Here is a 22,072-nt window from a genome sequence, read left to right as displayed (position 1 = left end):
GATACATTATTTTTAGTTAATTAGCTGTAGAGGAACGAAACCTAAATTGAATTCTCATATAGTCTTGCCAGCATGCAATATCTTCTGTATTCTCCACTGAGTTTATAGTTCAATAGTACTGTAGATTTTGGCTTGATGGGTACAGATATTTCTGGGAAGCCCATCAACAGGAGATGAAGACATATGCCTCTCCTGCCTCTGCTTTCATCCAACTGCTATTCAGAAGCATGCTGGTTCTGAAATTCGAAGTAACACACAGCCAAGATGTCTTATAGCCATTGATAGACTTGTCCTCCATGAATGTGTCCAATCCCCTTTTATAGCCATCCATGCCAGCGGCCATCACCGCATGTTGTGGCAGCAAATTCCATAATTATGCAGATGTTTTTAAGGGTACAGATCCCATGGAACTGGAGGTGGAAAAGAGGGCTAATATTTTGAAATAAACTGCTGAACAATTGACTGCTTAGACATACAAGCAGATCAAGTGTTCATTGCTAGGCATGTAGCAGGGACTTCGAATGTTGAAAATGTTATTCTAATATTCATTGGGTTTCAAATGTCTGCAGTCACAGACATGTTTAGATATATATCATTATACAAGGGTTTGCCTGATGCAAGCTAGTCTCCCAAACAGACACACAAATATAAGGATTAAACATTGTTTTCTTTACTTTTCTATTCTGCTAAACAGATGCGTTATTGAAAAATATCAAGCAGCTTCCAGATTGTCAGGCTGCCTGCAACTCATTTTAGATATCACCATGTCAGGAAGCCTAGTGTAGCTGAAACTCTGCAGGCATCAGTATTAGAAGTGATTACAGTGCTGTTGCTGGTTTTAATACCACCCAGACTGTTGGTGATTTGTGTTCTTGGGTCAGTGTAATGCTCAGCAGAGAAGGTGACCTCCCTGTCATTGTAACTTGTCCACAGCAGCATAGATCTAATTTTGCTGGCTGAAGATGTGAATGAAATTCTGTTCTACTGCCAAGTTCCTAAGAAACATTGACAGTTTGAGAGCATGTTGCTGCAGCATTCTTGTTGTGCTTTCATGGTATCCAAGTTGATTTACACGAAACACTAAGGCTTTGTTAGCACATTCCTGGTGATATGATGAATGATTAACAATGGAACCCTTCCCACCCACCACCCACCCACTCTCTGTTGTGATTAGATATAGCATACTTTTGTCTATTCAAACTTGTCATCGAAGAAGCACTCAAGATTTTATTTAAGGCAACAATATTATGTTTCCCCTGGGTGAATTTATACTTCGAATGCTTAGTACACATTTAGTGTGAGCAAATAAACTTCTGCATTGGTTGTGAGGTGAGAGGGGAAAATACTAAATATGCACTTCCCAATCACATCGTTTTTCTTTAAGGTTGCTCCGCACTATCATTTCTTCCTGCAATGTCTAAATTTATGTGCTGTGCTCCTTTGGAAGAATATTGATCTGCAGTTTTTGACACCAAATTCCACACCCCTTTTCATTGATTTCGTACAAGGGAATCCTCTGAAATAATTTTTTTGCTTGTTTTATGCAATGAGATGAACAATAATATTAAGATACCTAAGGTTTTTAGGAATATCACATCCTTAAACTGTCATGGGCTATAATATAGCCAAAAAAAATAACACTTGATTTAGGGCACTCTCATTTAAATAAAGGCCAAATATGTGCTTTCTGAAAACAATATGACCCTTGAAAATCAGTCAGCTCATAATTTCAAGTGCTCATGGTTGTGAGCATAAGCAAAACAGAAGGAAAATACAGGATCTAAACCAACCCAATCACTGTTTCTCATGTCCGAAAAACTTCAAGTGAAATTAAATAATCGAAAGAGCCCACAAGAGTTTTACTTAGCTGATTAGGTACATATTTTCTAACCTTTCTAGCATATGATTTTGTATATTTTTATATGTGAGTTTTGTTAAGCGGCTTCTGGGTGTTTTAGCAGTACAAATATGAATACGACAAATATTTAAAAACCACTTTTCAACAAAAGTTCCCAAAGCGGGATGGATGGATGGATAGACAGGCAGGCAGACAGACAGACAGATAGATATAAAATGGCTCCCTGTCCCCAAATGGGTCACAATCTTAAAAAGAAACATAATACAGACACCAGCAACAGCTAGTGGAGGAATGCTGTGCGGGGGATGGATAGGGCCAGTTGCTTTCCCCCAGCTCCAAAAAGAGATTCACTTCTTTTAAATGGTGCCTCTTTGCCCAGTTAGTAGTTCCAGTAAAGAACCCGGAAGAATTCACACATTATGTTTGGTACCACATAATGTAAATGCCATCTTGTAGAATTGTATCTCAGCACATAATATAAAATATGACACAAGCTTAGTGGTGCTTCTCCAAATCAGACGCCATCCACTTCCCCAAACTTCTCCTCTTTATGTTCTAAAGGGCATGGCTGAAACCAGTGTTACTGTGTGTGGAACTAACATAAAATAGACATTTGATAGACAAAAAACCTTTCCGCTTAGGATTGTAGAATCCGGAGGAAAGAGCTGTGATATGCAAGGACAAGACAGTGGAGTTGAATCAGGAATATTAACAGATCTATCTATCTATCTATCTATCTATCTATCTATCTATCTATCTATCTATCTATCTAATGTTTTATACTGCCTGATATGTACATCTCTAGGCGGTGTACAAAATTTAAATTTAATTTAATCTGTAAATAAAGATATTATTTACAGAGAGGCAAGTGCAGTCTGCCTACAGTGCTCTTGCTGCTGGCTGTTTGTTAGCCCCACACCTACTCCAGGACTGGAATAAAAGTAACTAAAGCACCATTCAAAAGCTAGCCTGGATCAATGAACGGATTAACCAAAAATTACCGCAAGTATGTTATGTGAAATTACATGTGAGATTACCGCAAGTATGTTATGTGAAAGGCTTACTACATGTTCCAAACTGCTGCAGTCTTAACAAGCACATTGTTTCGGAAATATAGACATGGAGGCTATTTTCACAATGAGGGAAAATCGGGCCAAGGGAGCCCCCCAAAGTAGCTGGTGGAATGGATACACTGGATGCACACATGCAGTCTATAGTAACTCACATAGAGCCAGCGTGGTGTAGTGGTTAGAGTGCTGGACTAGGACCAGGGAGACCCGAGTTCAAAACCCCATTCAGCCATGAAAGTAGCTGGGTGACCCTGGGCCAGTCACTGAAGATCAAACTTCACCACAAGAATCCTGGTGTGGATTCTTGTGGTGAGCCCAAACGATGACTTGGCATGATGTCTGGAGGCTGAACTACTATTAAACATGTACAGTAATTTGGCCCTCATTTTTTATTTTTTCAAGTATAACTAGTCATTTCTTCTATGAATTTTTATTCTGCTTTTCTGTTTCAGTGGAAAAACTCAAAGCAGCTACAAGGGATAGAAACAGGACTAATAAATGATGATTGATTGATTGATTGATTGATTGATAGTAATAACAGCATAAGAAACATAGAGTGCTCAAAAACCAGAAGAGGCTATTTTTTCTTTTTAAATTCCCTTCAGACGCTTTGGGACTGCAGTGAAGTACTGATCCTTTCCAGGTCTTCTCAACTGCTATGTATACCTATAAAAAGTCATACATGTTTAATTTGTATACTGGCCCTGAACTGAACCAAAATCAAAAGTCAGGCTGGAGTTTGAGTTCCTCAGACTTCAGTGTAGAAACACACCTGGGATAATATGGGATCCATTGTTTCCCTGAATCACCTGGCAGGTTACTGAGATAATAGGACCCACTCTGGACCTGGCAGATGGCAGGCCTTCTGCGCACCTTTCTCCAGCTAGTTGCGTAGGTGGCATTCACCAGCAACAACTGCTGCACATCTGTCTTTTTGTCTCAGTGGCACAGGGAACTAAAGTTTGGCTCCTGGAATCCCCATGCCAATTCTCATTCTATCTTACACAGAGTTACTCCCTCCCCACCAAAGAACTCTACCACAGGTCACTGAAGAACTCTTCCACAGAACTCTACCACTGAATTCCCAGTCGGCTACAAGAAGGTTAAAGCAGTCTAACTTAGCTCAGTTTAGCTCATTCTCTCCCAAAAGGAAATTGGTCTACCTAATGATGTCTGAAAATCCTGGCAGGGTATTCTAAAATGGGTGCAACACAAACATGTTAAATCTAAAAGGAATGTCTCACCCTCTAGAGATGGGACCTGATGACCCTTACTAAGAATCCAATTTGTTATTTAGCATCTTATGCCTCTACTTGCCATAAGGGAATTCAAGTCATGGCCATCATCCCCCAATGGCCAACTGGTGCCTGTCTCCATCTAAAATTAAAGGGCACCTTTTTATTACTCTCCCTTTCAACTTTCCTAAAATTCTCCAGGGAATTTTGCAGCACACTTGGCCACTAAAAATAACTTCATATTGTTCTGTCATATTCCATCATTTTCTTTACCCCCCTCTCCCACTCATTCATTCTCTCTCTCTCTCTCTCTCTCTCTCTCTCTCTCTCTCTCTCTCTCTCTCTCTCACACACACACACACACACACACACACACACACACACAAAAGAAACACATAGAAAAGGCTGTCTCCCATGATAATAGTTCTTATAGCAGTATTTTCAGAGCTAGTTTTAACTAGACTCCATTTAGATAAGGTTGTAGAAGTATGCTTATTAACTTCTATCAGTCGTATGTTATTCTCCATGCTCCTGTGTTAGAATATCTTGCACTACTGTTACAAGGTTAGCCCTTTTATAAATTCTTTACATCTGTGTGTGATGTCATGGGTGGAGGACTACATGGTGTCTGTTTCCTGTCACCAAATCACACGACACCGGCAGCTGAAGTTGTTAGCCTCCTAATTCAGTTCTGGCCCTGTAAAAGGGATGGGACCATGAAGGAAAGGGATCACATTGATGAGGGACTGGAAAGCATCTTGTGTACACATGCACTCAGTTATTTCTTACACTGTCATTTCTTTCAAATCGGAAAGGAAAGCTATGGAGAGAGGCAGCCCACTACCCCTTCTCTCCAGCCAGAGGGAATCGTAATTTATAACTGGCATCCAACCATCACTCCTGCAGTCTTTTGAACATGCTAAATAATGAGGGCAATACTTGCCGGTTAGGTGTGTGTCTCAGGTATCTAGAGGTTATAAACTAAAGCACAGCTGTGCCTTATGCATCATTGCACGATGAATGCATGGCAAGCTGGGAGATTACTCACAGTCTGCCTCGCCTAACAAAAGAGAGAGCACTGGAGAGCTGATCTTACTACAGCCTGCCTATTTTAGGCAGGGAGAATTGCACCTTGCGAGAAATAAAGGGAAGTGTACGTGAAGAGACATATGGAAACCTCTATATGGGCCAAGTAACTATATACAGAGGCTACAAGGTTGTAGAACTTTGCAGCATTGGACAGGCAGGAGGCCTGGATGGTTACTCCACAAACATATGGGGTGTGTGTATGCTTGCTTGTTTGAATTGTTTTCAAATCTACCACCCATGCATACTACAGTCATTCCTGTGTTCCCTTCCTTTTTAAAAGTCTATCTGCTGGTTGTCACTATATTCCTTCTTGTCCCCTTTTAGGTCTCCTATTTTATTCTCGTCTCCATTTCTCATCCCTTTAACTTGAAAAAGTGCTCCTGTTGGACCTGAAGGGTAGAACATACTACCTAACGAACTGCACCTAATTGTTACCAATTTTATTCCTTTCAACAGAGTGCATCAGGAGACTTAATGATAAGGAATATCCAGTTGAAACACAGTGGGAAATATGTATGCATGGTGAAGACTGAGGTGGACAGTGTATCATCTGCGGCAGATCTGATAGTGCGAGGTATCCACTTTTCAAATAATGCTTACCTAGACCAAGGGCCTGGATATTATTTTGTAAAACAGATTTTATTTGTTTGTTGGTTTGTTTACTTTAACTGTTATATGGACCCCAGGTCAGCATAAACTTTAATATCAAATGAAGTACAATGAAATATCATACAGCATCCAACACCCACTAGAATCGGCACAAGCCAGTAAAAACCAACACTGAAAGCAGCTATTAAAAAATGCCGAAATGTTCAGGCAAATACAAAAAGTTTTCCCCTGACAAAAAATACCTCAAAGTGGGCACCAGGGAAGCTGAGGCATCACAACTGAAAAGGTCCTCTTTCCAGTCACCACCTTCCTAACCTTTCCTTCTAAGGTAGTTAATATGGACAAGAGGCTCAGATTAAGAACGAAGGGTTCAGGCAGATCATTTGAAAGAGGGCAGGCCTTCGGTAACCAAATCGAGGATGGTGATGAATATTTATATACCGCTTTTCAACAAAAGTTAACAAAGCGGTTTATATAGATCTAAATACAGAACTAAATAAAATGGCAGAAATCCCAAGCTATTAAGACTTTAATATGCATTGATATCTTCTCTTAGGGTGCTTCCTGGTAAAGGGGGTTGAGTTTGTTTAGTGTCAGGCACTGATGTGGAGGTCACAGGAAATAATTGTGCTATCACCATTTATTGGTGCCTATCACTATTTTTATTAGTATAAGTAGTATAATTTCCCTAAGGGGCTCACAGGGGTGTGTGTGTGTGTGTGTGTGTGTGTGTGTGTGTGTGTGTGTGTGTGTGTAAAGAACACAACACCAGTGAAAAGCCACTGGGAGGAACACTATGCAGAATGGTGCTCTCCTCTTGCTAAATATAAGAGAACCACGACTTCAAAGTGTGCCTTTTTGCTCAGTTAGCAGGAGTTTATAGCTAGTCCAAATGGCACTGCAGAGTAGCGAGTTCAACATTAGTAGCACAATTTTAGATACTGTACTTCAGTACCTGTACCAGATGGTACCATTTCTTTGAAGATCCTTTCCTCCCTCCGCAATTCAGGTGTAGTTAATATAGTGCTAAATGAGCCATAAGACCTCTTCTGTACGCTTCCTTACAGCTTCTCATGAGCTGAGATATGGCTAATAAGTATTCCACATCCTGGATGAAGTGAGGAAATGACAGTGTACACATACACTCACTCATGCGCACGCACACACACACTTTAAATATGTGGTAGGAATGGGAGAAAAACAGTGGAAGAATAGCAGCTTGTTGCTAGCAGAAGTCTAATGTGTCTCTCCATAACACTGAATAATGTAATAGAGAAATGTAGAAGAATAGCAACTTTTTTCTTCTTCATGGAAACTTCCCAAAAGCATATTCTTACATACTACCCAGGGAATACCTTACTTTTCCTCCAAATTGAGAAGCTATTTAATAATTTAAAACATGGTTTATTAGCTCAGCAGAACTGAGAAGTAGCTGGATAAAAAAAACTGGGGGGAAATTGAATATGAGCAATTTATAATCATCATATTAAAAATGTGTTGGATTGTAGCAAATATATTTTTCCCAAGAAACTATTGTGGATCCTGATAGCTTTTTATTTTTTGTTAGATTGAATGCTTGAAGCCATGGACCCAGAGCTTGAGGAAGTGTAGTAGAGATGTGCAAACTGATTCGTGTTCTAATGGATTTGAGCTTGAAACGGGCTGCTTTGAGTGATTCCAGCTCAAACCAAAATGCACTTAAAATAAAGGGCCTGTTTTGAATTCAAATTGAAATGACCCCTTTTCAAGCTCGAATTGATTCAAGTGTTTTGAGCATGATATTGACAGGCTTTCCCCCTTGCTGATTGCTTTTCTGGCACTGGCTTCCACTTGGTTTGAGATCTCTTTGCTTCTTGATTGGCTTATTATCATACAGACCAAGTGTTGTCATGGGCATCTGTGCCCCCATTTGCTCCCTCCTCACTGGAGGGAGGGGGAACACAAAAGGAGGGAATTCAAAAATGTATTCAAAGGAACTGGGAGGCAGAGAGAGAGCCCTTAGTGTGCCCTTGAAGAGGATACATCAGGAGAGGAGGAAAGAAGGAATCAAAGAAGGTTTGATTTTCTCAGCACTGATTATAATATGCTGTGCTATTGCTGTATTATTAACTATCTGGTTTTGCTGGATCTCAGATTGACAAAGGCAGAACTCAAGTGCCTGTCTGCCTTCCATGAGTTATGGGTTGTTTTGTTTGTGAGATAGTGTTGTGGTGAGAAATGGACAATGGCTGCTCAACTCTCAGTCTTGGTGATTGCTGTGAGATGAGCTCCACATCTGGCCTTGATAGTAACTCGTTCTTCACTTGCTGCTCTGGTCTGCTCTGCAATCTGCATTGCAAAGTGTACTCAGTCAAAATATGGCTGAAGTTGCTCTAGTTGGATGTATGACTATGCTTGCTGCTAAGGATGCTGCTGTGGCAGTTGTTGTAATGCTCAGAAGTAAGGAGTCATAACTGAGAGTGAGAGAGCAACTTGTGCCAATGATGTTACTGCAGCAAAGGCACTGTGGCTGGCAGTGGATTCTGAGTCAGTGATTCTTATTTGGCAATTTTTGGGCTGTTCCTGAAAAAAAGTGTATTATTCTGTGTTGGGAGGGACAGATTCCCTTTTACTGTGTGCTTCTAATCTACAGTGTTTTGCAAGGCAGGGATGCAAAATGCAATGCAAGTTGCAGTGCAAAACCTGCCATGTGCACTTTGTGAGTGCAGCTTGTTTCAGCCATAGGAAACAATGGGAAAGCTCAAAACACCCCATTGTTCCCCATTGGTAGGTCCTAGGGACACCAAAATGGGTTGGGTTGTAGGGCGTGAAAGAAATGGGCAAGTGGGCATTTTTTTTTTAAACCTTTCCCATAAAACCATATAGCTATGGGGGCTTAGAAAAAGGTTAAAAATTTGTTTAAAATCACCCACTTGCCCATTTCTTTTGTGGGTTGTGTGGTATGTAGTACCCATCATGCCCTACCACACAACCCACTTTGGTGTCCCTAGTACCTACCCATGGGGAACAATGGGGTGTTTTGAGTTCCCTATTGTTCTCTATGGCTGAAACACTCAAATCACTCGAATCCTTTCGAATTAGCTGGCTTGGCAACTGTTTCAATGAATCAATTCAAGGGTTTTGTGATTTGTTTTGAGCTTGAAATGAGGAGGCAAAAAATGAAGGAGGCTGGAGGTGACCTATAGCCCTCCGACTAGTAGCCATTGATAGACCTCTCCTCCATGAAGTTATCCAAACCCCTCTTAAAGCCATCCAGGTGGTTGGCTGTCACCACATCTTGTGGCAGAGAATTCCACAAGTTGATTATGTGTTGTGTGAAAAAGTACTTCCATTTAAGAAGATAATGTGTTGTGTGAAAAAGTACTTCCAGGTCCTAAATTTCCTGGCAATCAATTTCATGGGATCACCCCTGGTTCTAGTGTTATGTGAGATGGAGAAGAATTTCTCCCTATCCACTTTCTCCACACCGTGCATAATTGTATCGACCTCTATCATGTCTCCCCGATGAATATCAGTGATGAACAATATCCATCATTCAGTGACTGCAGCCTCAATGACTTGTATTTGTGCAATAGCCATTGCAGATGAGCCAACAAAGACATGATGTTTGTATTCTAATTTCACCACAAAACCAATATTTCTGAATAAAGTTAGATCATACCTTAAGCTGTCAGTCACTGGACATTGAATCAATACGCAATATACACAGCATGTGTGAAATAATACTACAAACATTCTTATTCAGTCATGGGTAAACAAAACAAATACTAGAATAAAGTAAAATTACCAAAATAGTGAAATGAATTTTTGTATGTCCAGCTTCAGGTGTTGCCATTTTGTAGTCAACCTTTATTATAAAGTTACAGTATGAGCAGTTTTAAATGGTGAAACAAGCCCATAAATGCATGAGAAAAATAGATCTGTGTTGAGCCTGTGTCAAACTAAATGTTCCATTTTCTAGCAATGGCTACACTTTTGTGTTTTAAAGGGACGCTTTCATTAGCTCTGTTTTACTGTCTTTAGCAAAACCAGTATATTTTGTAATTGCGGAAAATTGGGATATTCAAGAATGCTGCAGAAAGCTTGCAGGATTGAATTGCTGTCCAAGGTGCTGATGTGATGTTGTTCAGGGGGAAAATGACTACAGAGCGATCATCATGGCAAAAACTGCTTTAGATAACAAATTGTCAAAACCACAAAGATGTATTAGCAGATTAAGGCAGGACATCAAGGACTAGGGTAGAGAAATCCTGCTGAATAAAGTTCCCTGAAAGAATACATAATCTACTCTGCACTTGTGGAATTGTTGTTTCAGAACTTGCTTTTACAGCTGTAAAATAACAGAGCAGGAGTTTAGTGCATGTAAAAAATATGTCATTTTTACTGCAAGCTAAATTGTTTTCTTTCCCCCCACAGTGCTGGCAAAATAGAACGCAGTGGGTGCCATGTTTAGCAGTTTGTAGAATATGCACTACCTTTACAACACCCTTCCAATTTTAAAATCTGGTATCTTATTGCATTAGGCTCACCTGGACCACCTGAACATGTAAAAGTGGATGAAATAACAGATACCACAGTTCGGCTCTCTTGGTATGAGGGCTTAGATAATCACAGCCCAATCACTAGTTACACTATACAGGCCAGGACGCCTTTTTCGGTGGGTTGGCAAAGAGTCACAACAGGTAAAGGGAAATATTTTTGAAGTGTTATGGCTGCTCTTGAATGTATTGTTGCTAAGTAAAGAAGCAATTCTTAATTTGTCTCAAAATATTCTGTTACAGTTCCTGATGTCATTGATGGGAAAACATTCACAGCCAGTGCAGTAGACTTAAACCCTTGGGTTGAATATGAATTTCGTGTAGTTGCAAGTAACAAAATTGGAGGTGGAGAACCTAGTTTACCCTCTGAAAAAGTAAGAACTGAAGAGGCAGGTTAGTCGGTTTTTCTGTTTGTTTGTTTTTGTTTGCTTGCTTGTTTCACTTAATGGAAGTGCAGCATAAACAGAGGTTTTTGAACCTGATTGCTTGATTGATTGCTTGATTGATAGTTTCATTGATTGATTCATTGATTGTAACATTTTTATGCCTCCTTAAACAACCAGTCTCTAGGCAGTGATTTGGCCTGTATAGTTTCTAACCTTTCATAAAATTGTTCATTTTTCTCTTTCCCCACCCCCCACCCAATCAGTGTTCTCTAATTTGTTTCATCTGTGTGTTTAATGAGCAAGGCAGTGTTTGCACACATGCATTCAGAGGTGGAACCTTCCTGATTCAACAAGAGCAAGATCTAAAATTGACTGAGTGAAATCAAAAAATGTGTGAGCGCACATACATGTGCATGCCTTAGAGGGAACACTGCACCCAATGCAGCTCAAGGGATGGGTGATTGACACTCAGCAAGACCTGATACATGACTGCAGCTTTGAATGCTAGTATGTTCCGACAGCTACATCGAGTTAGAATATAATGCATACAGGTGGCCCTCATTATCTGCAGACTCCATACCTGTGGTTTCGCGTATGTGCGATTGTGTCTCAGAGACCCAACATCATTATACATAGGTAGAAAAATAGGTGAAAGGCAAAACTATCCCCAGTTCCGAGTGGCCAGAAATGACTCAGAAATGACTTCTGATGTCATTTGTGGCTGCCATTTTCCAGCAGAGAGCCATTTTGTGGCTTTTTAAAAAGGTGAATATTTGACCATTGCGGGGTGGGGGGCGGTTTGCAGAGTATTGCTGGAGGGCTGGAAACCCAGAGAAAACAATACAGTCCTTTTCTTTTATTATTTATGCCCCCTTGATTTTTTCAACCCTTTTTTTGGTTAGGAACCTAAGCCCCCCAGTTCCCACTGACTCGTGGTTTTTGTTATTCACGGTTTCCCTATTTGTGCCTATAGGCGAGAATGGACCCCTGTGAATAACAAGGGTCACCTGTATAGTAAAGAATATCTCCCATTTACTAAGCAAACAGAAGCCCACATTACACTGTGGAGTGCTTCCTACAGAATGGAATTTTGTTCAGCCTGGGGCACAAAATGTCACCTATCCATTTTGCAGAAGGTAAAGGTTGTTGCCATAGCACTGCTTGACAGAATGGCTTTAGCATAGTCTTTTGCTGCCACGACTAATGTTTTGCTTTTGGCACTACTGAACATTCTTAGGTGAGGCGTAGCAGAGTGCATATACTGTAGACCCTCACATCCTAAGATAAGGAAAACCAATTTCAGTCACCACAGGTTGGAGATTACTGGAGAAGGTCACTAAATAGTTGCGTTTGATGTGCAGCTCTGGGATAATGTAAGTAAAAGAAAAAATAAGTTCACACAGAAGTAAGAGAATTACTCTCTGCAGTATCATCGTTCTGTCATTAATGTTGAGAAAATACAGAGAACTGTGAATACAAGTGAAGATTGGAGTATTCCTTGCAGTAGTCAAAACAACTGTTGATATAGTTTTATGGAGAAGAAAGTAGGCTGTGTGATTGCTGAACAGGAGCACTCTGAAAGAAATTGCTTAACAATTGTCTTTTCTTTTGAAAACCTGACATCTGTACTGACAAGGTGACTACCACATTGTTTGCTTTATGCTTGCACAATTGGTAAAAGGTTCTTCCTCTCTCATACATGCGGATACATACATATTTGTTCTCTCTCTTCTCAGAATTTGGTTTGGTGCGATTTATCAGTAGAGCATTGCAGTAGTCCCCTATGATAGGATTTCAGAATGTGGTTTTTAATTATTTGTGGCTTTTCAATTACTGAGCTTAAATATAACACAAAAACCAGTTCTGTCAGGCATTGAGCTATGAGGGATTGAGCACCACCTGGCAGACATCTGCCAATCACACAGTTCTCACAGAACACACTCACCACTTTTAGTCCTTAACTACAGAACAATGTTCTTCTTTCAAGAAACTTAGGGATGAAAGCTGAATTCACTTTCAAACAATAATAAAAGTTAATATGGAATACTAAATTAGTGGCACAGGATCTGATGGGAAAATTGCAATACCTTGGTTTGTTGGTCATCTTATTGCCAGGGCTGTTGCTGAGGATAGTTTAATATACGGCCAAGGCTAATTTGGACCTCCATGAGTCAAGTTAGATTCAGCTGACCCATTAGTATACTGCAGGAAGATTCTTGGAGAACCAGCTAAACCAATTGGGTTGATTATGTGAAAAGATCTGAGGTGTTCATTATTTTGGCAAGTTTCAAAATTGACTCTCTATTCCCAACCTCCAAATGACCTAATTCCCTTTGGAACCATGTCAAGGGCTGAGAAATATGACCTAAATCCAGTGGCTTCCATGCCATGAGATGGAAGCTTCATCTCTCTTAGTTGAAATTCTAGGAACCATCAAATAAATGTACTCTCTATTATACAAGAGGACTGTGTAGCAAAGTGCTTTCTTTCCCCCCTTTCACAGTTCCTGAAATACCACCCTCTGAAGTAAGTGGAGGAGGTGGGAGTAGGTCTGAACTGGTCATCACATGGGATGTAAGTACTCTTCTGGAATCTATTTCCTAAAGGTTCACATTTTTAATTAGAATCATTCATTAAAAATTAGCCTGCCTAGCTGATATAATTTTTTACGTATCTGGTTCTTATGTTATGTGTTCTGTTATGTGCTCTGTAGACACTCTGTATGTGCTGTTCCTGGCTTTTTTTCGACATTGATTTTCTACTAAGTTAGAATATTATAACAGCAACCATTACCTAAGCATATACGAAAATGATTTAATTCCAGTAGGTTTACCTAGTGTCTTCTTGATTTAGCACAAAATTTAAAAGAACTGCTTCGATACTGAAAATCGTGTTGGTCAATACCTCTCCTCATAAATTTATTTCCCCAATTAATAATCGAAGCACACAGAAGAGGAAAGCACCAGACACCTCCCAGTCTGGCTCTCAGACCATCTGCATGCTCTGAGCAAGTGAAACCTGTGCATGAGGGAAGTCCAGGTGGTCGGATTTCCTGCTAAAAGAATAAGAAGTCCTCTGCTGCCATTCCATTCAGGGGTTCTGATGCCACGGGAAGGGTATTTGCTCGTACCAGAGCAGCCTGTGCAGTGGCTCCCGCATTCAGTCCTTGGTGCACAGTAGCTACAGAAGGCCCATGATTGATTCTGAAGATATGATGCTTCATTATGGCTGCCATCCTAAGCAAAGTTACTAGAGAGGGAGCTCTATTGAACTGGGTGGAGCTTACTTCCTAAGCCAGGCTTAGAATTGTAATGTCTAATGTATAAATCAGCCCTTGCTCTTTTTATAGTTAAAGCTTATTGTAATTCTGCTCTGGCTACATTTCTTCACTCATTCACTTCTATTCCCCTGGTTATTTTCTTCATTCAGATTGTGCTTCTTTTTTCCCTTTATAGTTTACTTTCCCCACCTTTGTGCCTTTTCCCATTCCCTTTCTCGTGTATGAAATAATCTCGCTTTTGAATCCATCATGTTGTCTCCCTTCCAAACGACACTTTTCCTGTCTACATAATGGATATCATCTTTTCCCTCCCTTTTCTATTTCCCATTATGTCACCCCATCCCTTGCTATGAACATGTATTTATTAGATTACAATATTAACTTTTTGTGTAGGTTATTATTAGACTATTGTGTGAGTGCATTAGATCCAGAGTGGATCCAGATCTGTTTTATATTCTGTATAGCATTTGAGTAATAATTTGTGTTTAATAAATGGTTGACAATCATAATAAAGCATTGAGGCTTATGTCGTACTCTGGGAGCTGGCCAACAGAAGCAATCTACTCTGATGCTCCAGCCTTTGGGGAAAAGCCATAAAATAATACAAAGACACAGTGCAAGGGACTTTTTTGGTGAACAGATGAGATGATGAGAACACAGGCCTTAGTACTAGTATCCTAATTTGCATGGTATTCTGTTGTACTGGGGTAAAGGGATTTGGACAGACTTTTGGAATGGAGAGCACAAATGAATAATAAGCCTAATAATGACTATTAGCCCTGATAGCTATATGAATTATTCCTGTTGCTGGGGAGTAGCAGTGGGAAATAGCTAATGACTTCATGGTGTGATTGTGGTCACCCAGGGGTATCAGGGTTGGCCAATGTAGGAAACAGGATCCTGGAATAGCTGGACTTTGGTGTTTGAGCTTAGTAAAATTCATTCAGGAGTAAGACACACTGAACTCTATGAGATGTAACTGTGCATGGGATTGCAGCCTTAATGTGCACTGTGTGTGTTTCCACCCATTGGATTCCATTGTTCCTTTTGATAAGTGATTAAAACCACCAGAAGTCCAAAATCTCTTCTTCATAAAAATGCATGGTCAGATTTTCTTTTTTGAGACCAATGTTCTTATATTGTAATTTTATGTTTATACAGGTTAAATTTTTTTTGTTTTAGTATTGTATTCATTTGCTGATTTTTGCTTAGCCTATTCCTGAAGAATTACAAAATGGCGAAGGATTTGGTTATGTTGTTGCTTTCCGACCTCTTGGCATTACAACTTGGATACAGACTGTCGTTACATCCCCTGACACACCAAGATATGTCTTTAGAAATGAAAGCATCTTGCCTTTTTCACCGTATGAAGTCAAGGTTGGCGTATATAATAATAAAGGAGAAGGACCATTTAGCCAAATTGCCACAGTATTTTCTGCTGAAGAGGGTGGGTTATTACTTTTTGTACACTTCTCTCCCTCACTTTCTCCAAAGAGTTCACTGCATGGTTCTCTTCCCTCCATCCTTTAGTTTTATCCCCTCAACAATGCTGTGAAGTAGGTTGGGCTTAGAGATAATGACTGGTCCAAGGTCATCCATCAAATGTCATGGCTAAGTCGGGGTTTGCAGCTAGATATTTCTAGTCTAGAACGCCACCACCACACCTTTCTGGCTGTGATTAATCTCTTACACAGCTTTCATTAAGTCATTTCCCATGAAAATAAGTGGTGTGAATATTTGTTTAGCTAATAAGAGTGAAGCCATTGTCATTAGTTGACAACTAGGGAGGTGATATTTTTCCTCAGTTTTATTTTTCAGTGCTGCTTTTTCTTTCTGCTTTTGTTCCTATCACAGAACCTACCACAGCACCTTCTGGTGTCTCTGCAAACAGCCTCTCATCTTCTATAATTGAAGTGTCCTGGATCCCCATTCCTTGGAAAATGGGTAGTGGGAGACTGCTGGGTTATGAGGTAAACATAAAACTCTATTGAAATGTCCTCTTTTCTGTAAAATAACATGACTATGCTGGGATGTATTTTACTTTCAAATCATTCCTTTGCTGGTTGGAAGCCATGGCTTACTTTTAGGATCAGCTGTTCTGCATTGCTTCTTTATAGGAAAATGAGCCATGCAAACATCTGGTGACGTATCCCCCCCCCCCCGCTTTTTTTTCCTTTTTCATCCCAACCTAAATTTTGGAGGGGAAGTTGCCTAAGAGGCCTGCTGTTCAAAGCCGGAAAAGCAGTTTTCTGTTTCTGAAACTAGTTGAACACATGGTACAGTCAAAAAATAATCTGGTCTTGGGGAGAATATAAAAGCCAAATGTAAATATTCACAGATTTTTGAGCAGAACTTGAGCCTTGCCTTATTTGCTGGCATTACACCAGATCAATTACTGCAAGCTCACTAAAACTGAATTGAGAATGGAAATCGGCTGGCAGTCGGCTCCTGCTGATGCAGGAGTATCTGCTGGTATCTGCTGCATCTCCTGGCACTGCTCTAGCAAAGATAAGCACAGTGCCTCAATGTCCATTAATACACACCCACTTGCATTTATATACACCTGGCTGTGTTCCCTCAGCTTTCAGGAAAGCAATAAAATTGTATGTGCATGATGCTTTACGTAAATTGATGTTTAAAATGACTACAAAAACAGGTCAGGCACAAAATTAGAAGTCCAGAAGCCCAGCAGAGGAGAGAGGAGGAGCCCATCTGCTTCCCCTTCAGTACTACTTGGGGTGGGAGACCAAGTGTGTGCTGTTGGCGCCTTCTGCTACCACCTGCCTGCTTCTGCTTCCCCCTGTGAGACTGCTGCCTGCTGCCTCTGAGTAACATCTGGGGAGTGAGTGCAGGCCTGGAACCAGCTCCTGAGTGACTCAGCAGTTCCTGCCCAGCTCTGGGCTTTTATAGGAACGTTGCCTGTTTCCCCTTTGGGGGAGTCACTTCGGTGGGATAATGAGTTCGAGGGCCAGGCTATTTTGCACAGGAGCCCTCATGGTGTGTGAAGTTGGGTGGGTATTTTAATTTGGCTTCTGTCTAAAATCCTCGATGAGTTGAGTTTTTTAATGTGTCTGGGTCTGTCTGGAAATGGGGAGACAGGGGGTGTATCCACTGATTATGGTCCAGCTATCCCAGTGGTTGTGGGGAAGAGAAGATGTAATGTTGACAGGTCAGCAGGCCGTTGCAGGGGAAGGGAGATGAGTAACTTAATTGCTGTTTTCCCTTCTGGCTGTCCTACCAGCACTTTGACTGTGGAGAGGAGAGCTAGTCTGGTGGTAGCTAGCATGACAAGTCCCTTAGCTAAGCAGGGTCTGCCCTGGTTGCATATAAATGGGAGACTTGATGTGTGAGCACTGTAAGATATTCCTCTCAGGGGATGGAGCTGCTCTGGGAAGAGCTGAAGGTTCCAAATTCCCTTCCTGGCATATCCAAGATAGATCAGAGAGATTCCTGCCTGCAACCTTGGAGAAGCTGCTGCCAGTCTGTGCAGACAATACTGAGCTAGATAGACCAATGGTCCGACTCAGTATATGGCAGCTTCCTATGTTCCTATATTCCTATGAAAGCAATGCCAACCACCCACAGAGCCTCCTCATGCTCCTTTGTAATGCCAGGTTGGCCCAGAATAATCCTGAAATCATCCATGATCTGATTCTGGATGAAGGGTCCAATCTGGTATGTATTACAGAGACTTGGTTGAGGGAGGCTGGTGACCCGTCTGGTTCCAGCTTCTCCCTCCAGGGTACTCTGTTGAGGAGCAGGGGAGGGGATGTGGGCGGGGAGGTAGTGTGGCTTCTTTGCAGTGCCTCCACTCCTACCTCATGGGCTGATTCCAGATTGTGTCTCATGGAGACTGTTCTTCAAAATCTGAACTTTTCTATGGTGTCCCTCAGGGCTCCATATCGTCTCCAATGTTTAATATCTACATGAAACCTCTGGGAGAGATGATCAGGAGATTTGGTGCAGGGTGTTGTCAGTATGCAGATGACACTCAAATCTCTTTCTCCATGTCAATTTCATCAGGAGAAGGCATAACCTCTCTAAATGCCTTCCTGGAGGCAGTAATGGGCTGGATGAGGGATAAAAAACTGAGGCTGAATCCAGATAAGATGGAAATACTTATTGTGTGGGGTCGTAACTCGGGAGATGATTTTGATCTGCTGGTTCTGGATGGCGTCAAGCTCCCCCGGAAGGAACAGGTGTGCAGGCTGGGAGTGCTTCCGGACACAAACTACTCCCTGGTGTCCCAGGTTGAGGCAGTGGCCAGAGGTACTTTTTATCGGCTTTGGCTGAGACGCCAGCTGCATCTGTTTCTTGAGATGAATGGCCTCAAAATGGTAGTACATATGCTGGTAACCTCTAGGCTGGATTACTGCAATGCACTCTATGTGGGGCTGCCTTTGTATGTTGTCCGGAAACTGCAGTCGGTCCAGAATGCAGTGGCCAGGTTGGTTTCTGGGTCATCTAGGACAGGAATCCTCAACGTTGGGCCCCCAGATGTTCTTGGACTTCAACTCCCAGCATCCTGAGCTGCATTGGCCTTTGGCTGGAGATTCTGGGAGTCCAAGAACATCTGGGGGCCCAACGCTGAGGATCCCTGATCTAGGAGAGACCGTATTACTCCTGTGTTCAAAGAACTACACTGGCTGCCAATAGGTTTCTGGGCAAAATACAAGGTGCTGGTTGTTTCCTATAAAGCCATAAACAGCTTAGTCTCTGGGTATTTAAGAGAACATCTTCTTCGCTATGAGCCTGTTAAGATCATCTCAAGAGATTCCTCTGCAGTTGCCACCAACTCGTCTGGCAGATACTCTGGAACGGGCTTTCTCTGTTGATGCCCCTGGACTTTGGAATGCACTCCCTGTTGAAATAAGAGTCTCCCAATCTCTGGCAACTAAGGCACTGAAGACACATTTATTCACCCAGGAGTTATAGTTTTAAAAATTTTAAATGTTTAAAAGTTTTGGGTGGTATAGAAAATAAATAGATAGATAGATAGATAGATAGATAGATAAGATGCTGCCATTTGCAAAACATCATAACAATACAAGAGACTGTTACATGTGCATGCAGTGCCAGAGAGCTGCTGAGTAACTGCTACTTCTGCAGACCACAATAGAATTGTTTCTATAGATTATGTTTTAAACAAAAAACAACAGTTTTTACTTCATATAATCATAGAATTTTGTAGTTAGAAAGTACCTTGGATGGCTGTTCTTAGATGGCTGTTCAGCATGGCTGTTCTTAGAGAGCCCTGACAGGGCGCAGGGCCCATAGTAAGTCAGCCACTTCCAGTTACTTCTACTCGGGTTAAAAGAGGGGTCCCAGGGCAGTGGCCCTGCTTTCCATGCCCTAAAGAAAGCCCTGCTTGGAGGACTTCTAGTCCCATCCCATGTTCAGAGGATGGAACTACAACAGCATCTCTGACAGATGCCTGTCCAGCCTCTGAATGAAAACCTCCAGTGAAGGAGAAGCCAGCATTGCACAATGCAGACTCTATTCATAGGTGATATTGCACCTTAGTCTTCTCTTCTCCAGGCTAAGCATACTAAGCTTCTTTAATCCTACCCAGCTCATTTAACAGGCCTAAAAATAAAATTCAATTCCAACTGTTAGAAGTCAACAATAGGCACCGAAAGGGGGCATCTGAGTGGACAGGAATGTCAAGAATGTGTTTAAAGTATCCTATGCTTTGCACCTGCTAGGTAAGATACTGGAATAATGGTGGGAAAGAACAGTCTTCAAACAGAGTAAAAGCCACTGGAAATGAGACTTCAGTAAGAATAACAGGCTTGAAGAGCAACCTGGTGTACTACACAGCTGTTCGAGCATACAACAGTGCCGGAGCAGGTCCTTATAGTGCCACTGTGAATGCCACCACAAAAAAGACACGTAGGTATCATTGATGAAATAGTGGGTAAGAGGGAAAGTGACATTGTACGGCTCCTTTACTTGTAGGGGGGAAATGGTGCACTGTTAATAAGCCACTGTTAATCTCATATTTTGAGCTCTGGGATCTTTTGGAAGCTTATACATGCTTTACAACAGGATAACCCTTAATTAAAAAAAACTATATTAAGATTTATTTTTGTGTCTTCTGGGAAGATAGTAACTACGCTGATCATATAAGCAGAACACAAAGCACTAAGGCCATTGTCAAATATACACAAGTAACTGGGCTACTACCAAGACATTTCCAGACAACCTCAAGCATACTCTTATTGATAATGAGCCAACCTGTTGCCCAGGGATCTCTCCTTGGAGATTCCAGAAATTCAGCTGTGTTTCATTAGGGTCTGGCTCTTCTTTAGGAAGAGGCTTACCACATTTTGGTCCGTACAAGTAAAGTTTCAAGATGGGAAAACTAAATGAGGTGCTTCACGTGACATGTGTGAAGCGCCTAAGGGGGTTCTGCGGGGAGAACCCCCTCCTCATAGCTGGGTGACTGGATCAGCTGCCCACATGACTGCCAGCTCCGTGCAGGGGCTGCAAGGATCAGGGGCCACGTGGCCCCTAGAAGTTCCAGGATGCACTGTGCGAGAACGCAGGGCATCCTGGAGAGACCCCTGAGCCCGGGAGGCTGCTTGCCCGGCCAGGGATCTTCTCATGTGTCACTGCACACCACGGTGACACACGAGCAATGAAATGAGGTTAACGGTAGGGGTGTGCAATTCGGGTTTTCGGGTGATTCAGCTCGGACCCGAGCCGAATCACCCCCGTTCTGTTTTGTGCCCGAATCTGGGTCACCCGAATCACCCTTGATTCGGTTCAGATTCGGATTTAATCCAAATCCGAATCTGAATTGATTCGGGGGGTAAAAAGGGGCCCAGGGGCAAAGTTTTGGGGTGGGGTGGTAGTGCCCAATGGGTAGAGTCTACCACCTCAATTTCAGGGGGATTGGGCAAAGTCCTGATTTTTTGTGAATTTTTAAAGTTTTAGTGACTTTGGGGCAGTTCAGGGGCATAGCATGGGATTTGGGCAAAAGGAGTGGGGTGGGGTGGTAGTGCCTAATGGGTGCAGGCTACCACCCCAATTTCAGGGGGATTGGGCAAAGGGCTGATTTTTGGTAAATTTCTGAAATTTTCATGTCTTTGGGGCAGATTGGGGCATATTGGGGCAGAAAGTGGGGCCTGGGGCAGAATAGTGGGGTGGGGTGGTAGTGCCTAATGGGTGCAGGCTACCACCCCAATTTCAGGGGGTTTGGACAAAGGGGTGATTTTTTGAGAATTTTTGAAGTTTTGGTGACTTTGGGGCAGTTTGGGGGCAGAAAGTGGATCTGCCCCAAAAGAGTGGGGTGGGGTGGTAGTGCCTAATGGGTGGAGGCTACCACACCAATTTCAGGGGGATTGGGCAGAGGGCTGATTTTTTGAGAATTTTTGAAGTTTGGGTGTCTTTGGGGCAGATTGGGGGCAGAAAGTGGATCTGCCCCAAAGGAGTGGGGTGGGCTGGTAGATAGTGCCTAATGGGTGGAGGCTACCACCCATCCCCGATTTAAGAGTGATTGGGCAGAGGGGGGAATTTTGGTGAATTTATTTTTATGAGGTTTGTCTTCATAAGGTGAAGTGTGCTAAATTGATTACTTCCTCATATTCATAGTAAGTGTGAAAAAGTGAAAGTGGGGTCATGAGAGTTGTTTAATTGAAAAATATCTCATTTGCTATGATAGAATGAGAATTCACACCTCAGAAGTTTTTTCTGAGGTGTGAATTCTCATTCTATCATAGCAAATGAGATATTTTTCAATTAAACAACTCTCATGACCCCACTTTCACTTTTTCACACTTTCCTTTACTATGAATAATATGAGGAAGTAATCAATTTAGCACACTTCACCTTATGAAGACAAACCTCATAAAAATAAATTCACCAAAATTCCCCCCTCTGCCCAATCACTCTTAAATCGGGGATGGGTGGTAGCCTCCACCCATTAGGCACTATCTACCAGCCCACCCCACTCCTTTGGGGCAGATCCACTTTCTGCCCCCAATCTGCCCCAAAGACACCCAA

The 22,072-nt window shown here is 41.8% G+C and overlaps 1 protein-coding gene across 5 annotated transcripts in view; it reads left to right on the top strand.

The window, feature by feature from the left end:
• The window catches only part of CNTN3 (contactin 3), a 397,708-nt gene that overhangs the window by 358,393 nt on the left and 17,243 nt on the right, over positions 1-22,072 (top strand). For 4 of the 5 annotated variants that reach the window (XM_053297698.1, XM_053297696.1, XM_053297697.1 and 1 more), the window contains exons 12-18: positions 5,709-5,826; positions 10,385-10,543; positions 10,643-10,792; positions 13,289-13,359; positions 15,278-15,512; positions 15,920-16,035; positions 19,771-19,957. In XM_053297698.1, coding sequence (XP_053153673.1) covers positions 5,709-5,826; positions 10,385-10,543; positions 10,643-10,792; positions 13,289-13,359; positions 15,278-15,512; positions 15,920-16,035; positions 19,771-19,957 — 1,036 coding nt within the window. The remainder of the gene's footprint in view (positions 1-5,708; positions 5,827-10,384; positions 10,544-10,642; positions 10,793-13,288; positions 13,360-15,277; positions 15,513-15,919; positions 16,036-19,770; positions 19,958-22,072) is intronic. The other variant, XM_053297700.1, reaches the window with a different exon arrangement.

Source organism: Hemicordylus capensis, chromosome 2 (genome assembly GCF_027244095.1).
Source record: "Hemicordylus capensis ecotype Gifberg chromosome 2, rHemCap1.1.pri, whole genome shotgun sequence".
NCBI lineage: Eukaryota > Metazoa > Chordata > Lepidosauria > Squamata > Cordylidae > Hemicordylus > Hemicordylus capensis.
Note: the sequence above shows the minus strand (reverse complement) of the source record. Positions and strands in the feature narration are given on the sequence as shown.